Source organism: Sapajus apella, unplaced genomic scaffold (assembly GCF_009761245.1).
Source record: "Sapajus apella isolate SASKATOON/1434 unplaced genomic scaffold, GSC_monkey_1.0 scaffold85, whole genome shotgun sequence".
NCBI lineage: Eukaryota > Metazoa > Chordata > Mammalia > Primates > Cebidae > Sapajus > Sapajus apella.
In genome coordinates, this window is record NW_022437025.1 from 1,148,952 (window position 1) to 1,152,899 (window position 3,948).

The following is a 3,948-nucleotide window of genomic DNA, read 5'->3' on the forward strand; positions in this document are numbered from 1 at the left end:
GGAGACGACGGCTTCTCTTCCCGTGTCTGGACGCAGCCCTGGGGTGCTGAGGCCTCTCTTCCCATCTCTGGACACGCAGCCCCGGAAGACCATGGCTTCTCTTCCCATGTCTGGATGCAGTCCCAGGGTGCCACGGCCTCTCTTCCCATCTCTGGCTTCTGCAATTTCCCTGTCTTTAAGCTTCCTGTTCTTACTAGATTTTCACTTGCGTTTTTAATTTCAAGTTCTCCTAGTTCTCTGGGGCTCCTTTCAGCGGCACCTGCTCTGCTTCTGGTTAGGGGCTGCTTCAGGCCCCTCCAGGATGCCAGGACGATTCCCAACACTCCCGTCTCTTCCAAGAACACTGCTGCATCCCCTGGGGCGGTTTTCTGTGTATTTACCGTGTCCTTTCTCTGCCTGGGCTGTATGTTCTGGGTGGGGAGCAGGGAGTCCGTCTCCCGCCAGGGACCACGCCGGCCCCACCCCGACCAGGGGCGGCCCACTGATTTGCATTTTATACAAACCTGTCCAGGCAGTCTGGGATTACTGCAATTTTAGAAAAACTCTGTTTTGCCTTAGTTTTCCAATTTGTTGGCAAATCTTGTTTTAGTATGACTTACGATTTTCCAAGTTTACTATGTGCCTCTTTTTCCATTCCATACGTGTCTATCTTTAATACACACCCAGCTTCCCAATGAGAAAACTGTACCTAACAGGGCACTGTCAAAACCGGGCTGGTACCACGTGACTCCTCAAGTGTACACCGTGGCCTTACACATCCGTGTGATGTGCTCACGTGCAGATTCTGGCACACTGGCCCAATGGCGGCTCCCCACCCGCACCCTGGCAATGGTTTCCGTCACGCTGATGTCTCCACCTGAGGATGAAGACATCAGATAGCACGCAGCCCTTGAAACCATCTCTTCACTCGCCATCACGCTGCCGAGATCACCCTGCCTGTTGCTGAGGACGCCAAGGGAGGTGACCAGCATCTGCCTGGCCACTGACCTGCCAAAGGGCAGCCGGGGGCGTCCCGGTTTGGGCTATCATGAGTTAAAGCTGCCAGAGAGCATGACGTGCAGGTCTGCCCACGGACGTGCATTCCAAGCCTCTGCGATTAAGGAGTGTGGCCGCTGGGCTGCATTACAGGCGAGCATCTAACCGCGTAAGAAACCAGGAAACACGCCAATCTTTAGCACCACATTCCCTTTGGAAATGCTTCTGCTGTTATCACTTCCAGCCCCTCCCCTCTCTTGCCCAGAAGCGTCTGTGAGGGTGGCTTCTCATCTCACCCTCCTGTCCGCACTGCACGGCTGGCTGCTAAACCCGCCCCGCTGTTCTCCCATACAGCTTCGGTGTTTCTCAGATCCACGACTCACTTTCTCCTCTGAGGCGCTACGCCCTGTTTTAGGGTCAGCAGCTCCTCGTCTGTGTCTGGCCCGGCCTCCTCCTGAGGGCTGTGCTGGGGTCACCGTGCTGTGGTCATCTCAGGGAGCTCTGGTGGACCCGCACCGCCTTTCCTGGCTTTTCCATCTGATGGACCCCGTGCCAAGCAATGATTTGTAGAAATGAACTGAGGCCTAGGCTGATGCTATGTTCCACTGAAGGGGCTGTCCCATTTCTTCCTGCCAGGCACCTGGTGCCAGGCAGTGTGGGGTCCCCTAAAATCCAGGCTCAAGTTTCCCCAGATGTTGGCAGGCTGGATGCCCACTGTGTAGCACGTCAGAGTCCAGGTCACCCTCACTGCAGGTGTCACCATCCAGGCCATGGATATCCCAGCAGGCCCCACACCCTGCAGGCCAGTGATGCCGCCAAAGACAAATTCAACCCCTCAGCCACTTCTTCGAGAAGAGCCAACACCCCAGGCCAGAAGTGGCAGGACCCGTCTGTTCCTGCAGATTCTGGGCTTGTCTGGATTGCAGCCTGGGCAACTGTAGTCTGTCCTGTTAGTTCCTGAGGACCCAGCTCCTTTGTCTGTCTTCAGGGAAAAGCTGCTCTGAATCACTGGCCCCGGCTACAAGTAAAAGCAGACCGACCCATTTCTCATCACGGAGGAGCCTGTGGATCTCCTGAGCAAACATGACTCAGGAAAGCTGCCCGAAGGCTGCCCACTGCTGGACCACAGCCGGGTCCTGGGCAATGCCAAGACCACCCATGCCTTTGCAAAGACCGCTGTGCGCCTGGGGCCAGGGGAAGCAATTCACTCTGGCCTCGCAACAAAGGCAGCGTCCTGAGGACCTGCTCTCTGGGAGAAAACTGAAAATGAATCCAGAAGCTACAGGCGAAACCCTGTGTCCATCTCCTAATGGGGCAGGGCGAAAGGGACAGAGGCCGCACCTGTCCCAGTGGCATCCAGACCTGCTGCAGCCCATGCTCCCATCCCTCCCCACTCCCCTCCAGCATGCGGCCCTGGCAGCCCCAGGACAGTACGTGGTAGTACCTTCTCGTGGATCTCCTGCGTGGACTGAGCGTCACAGAAGGCCACAGTGGCCACGTCCTTCAGGATAGGCATCTCCACCGTGCAGTCCCGGCCATCCAGCAGTGCCACCAGGGGCCGCGGGTGCAGGGGCCCGTTCATGATCGGAGGTCGGACACCTGTAAGACAGAAGTGCTCAGTCTTGCACCACCACGGCCCCGTGGCCACAACCTGCTCTACGCCGCCCACTGTGCACGGGCCGTTGAGGGCTTTCCATTCTAAATGTTGTGGTATTTGTAAAAAGTGAATTAAAAATCCACAGGAAAGACAGATTTGTGTGTGCCTCAGCTCGCTGACACCCACCACTGCCCTCAGGCTCAGGGGCTCCCGACCGCCAAGGCCCTCTGAGACCCCTCCAAGACCTGTCTGAGACTCCCCAGGACCCCCCCCCCATACCCTCCGAGATCCCCTGAGACCCCAGTGCAGCTGCATAAGGCGGGGGGGACAGGAGGGACCCGTGACACTGGAGAGCACAGATTGCAGCACGGGGCTTTAGTAACACAGCTGCCCTTTTCCGCCTGGGCTACCGCGTGGCTGCTGGAATCCCCGATGGGGTCACCAATATTTCACACAGAACGCTCCACTCTCTGCCTGGCATTGCTTCCATTTGTAAATTTGAAGAGACAAGAAACAGAGCAATAGAAGAAAAGGGTTAAAACCTATTAAAGTCCACTGTGCCCCTACCTTCCAGGAATGAGCTGCTTAAAAACCACTAACACCCATTCCTTTCACGTATGACACAACTAAGCTTCATTCGGGGCCACATGGAGAAACAGGGGCTCTGAGGTGTCACAGAAGCACGGCAGCTTCCAGGCACCACCCAACCACCCTGTGCCAGGAAGGGGGCACCGGGTGGCGCCACCGTCAGCCCCATGGCAGCTGGGAAAAGGCAGAGCTGGAGCCAGGGTCTGGCCAGTCCACCCCCTAGACTGACCCCAGGAGACCAAGCAGCCCCCAGGACCATTTGGTCAGCAGGGGAGGAGACACAGGACAGAACCAAGAAGCGGAGTGACCCAGTAAAGTCCTCAGTGGCCGCAGCCACAAGCACGCTCAGCCCAGTCTCCCACCCCGTCCACCAGCAGGTAAGCAGAGGCCACCGAGCCGCCAGGGCCGAGAATGCACTGCAAACACGGCTCTTGGAGCCCACTGCAGAGAAAAGAAACACCCTGGTGGACAGCCCAGGGGTGCAGTGGGCCTGCAGCAGGTGCCTGCAGGGGACAGGGCACGGGTCTCCAGTGACCACCCCAAAGCCAAGGGCTCCCAGTGCAGCTGGGCCCAGGCTCCTCCCTCCAAGTCCTCGCACCCCAGTGTCCTCAGAGGAGCCAATGGCCATTCTACCCACTTGTCTTCAAGACAGGAAGGGTGCCAGGACCTGCCCAAACCCCAAATACGGGGTGTGCACAATCAAAACCACATCCTGGTTCGCCTGTTACTCATTCCGTCTGGACAGAAGCTGCCCACACATCCCCCTCCTGCAGCCCCCCCAGTGACAC

General features: G+C 57.7%; 1 protein-coding gene across 8 annotated transcripts in view; it reads right to left on the minus strand.

Moving 5' to 3' along the window:
- CTBP1 (C-terminal binding protein 1) overlaps window positions 1-3,948 on the minus strand; it is a 34,178-nt gene that overhangs the window by 20,547 nt on the left and 9,683 nt on the right. For all 8 annotated transcript variants that reach the window (XM_032253906.1, XM_032253902.1, XM_032253901.1 and 5 more), the window contains one exon: window positions 2,420-2,574. In XM_032253906.1, coding sequence (XP_032109797.1) covers window positions 2,420-2,574 — 155 coding nt within the window. The remainder of the gene's footprint in view (window positions 1-2,419; window positions 2,575-3,948) is intronic.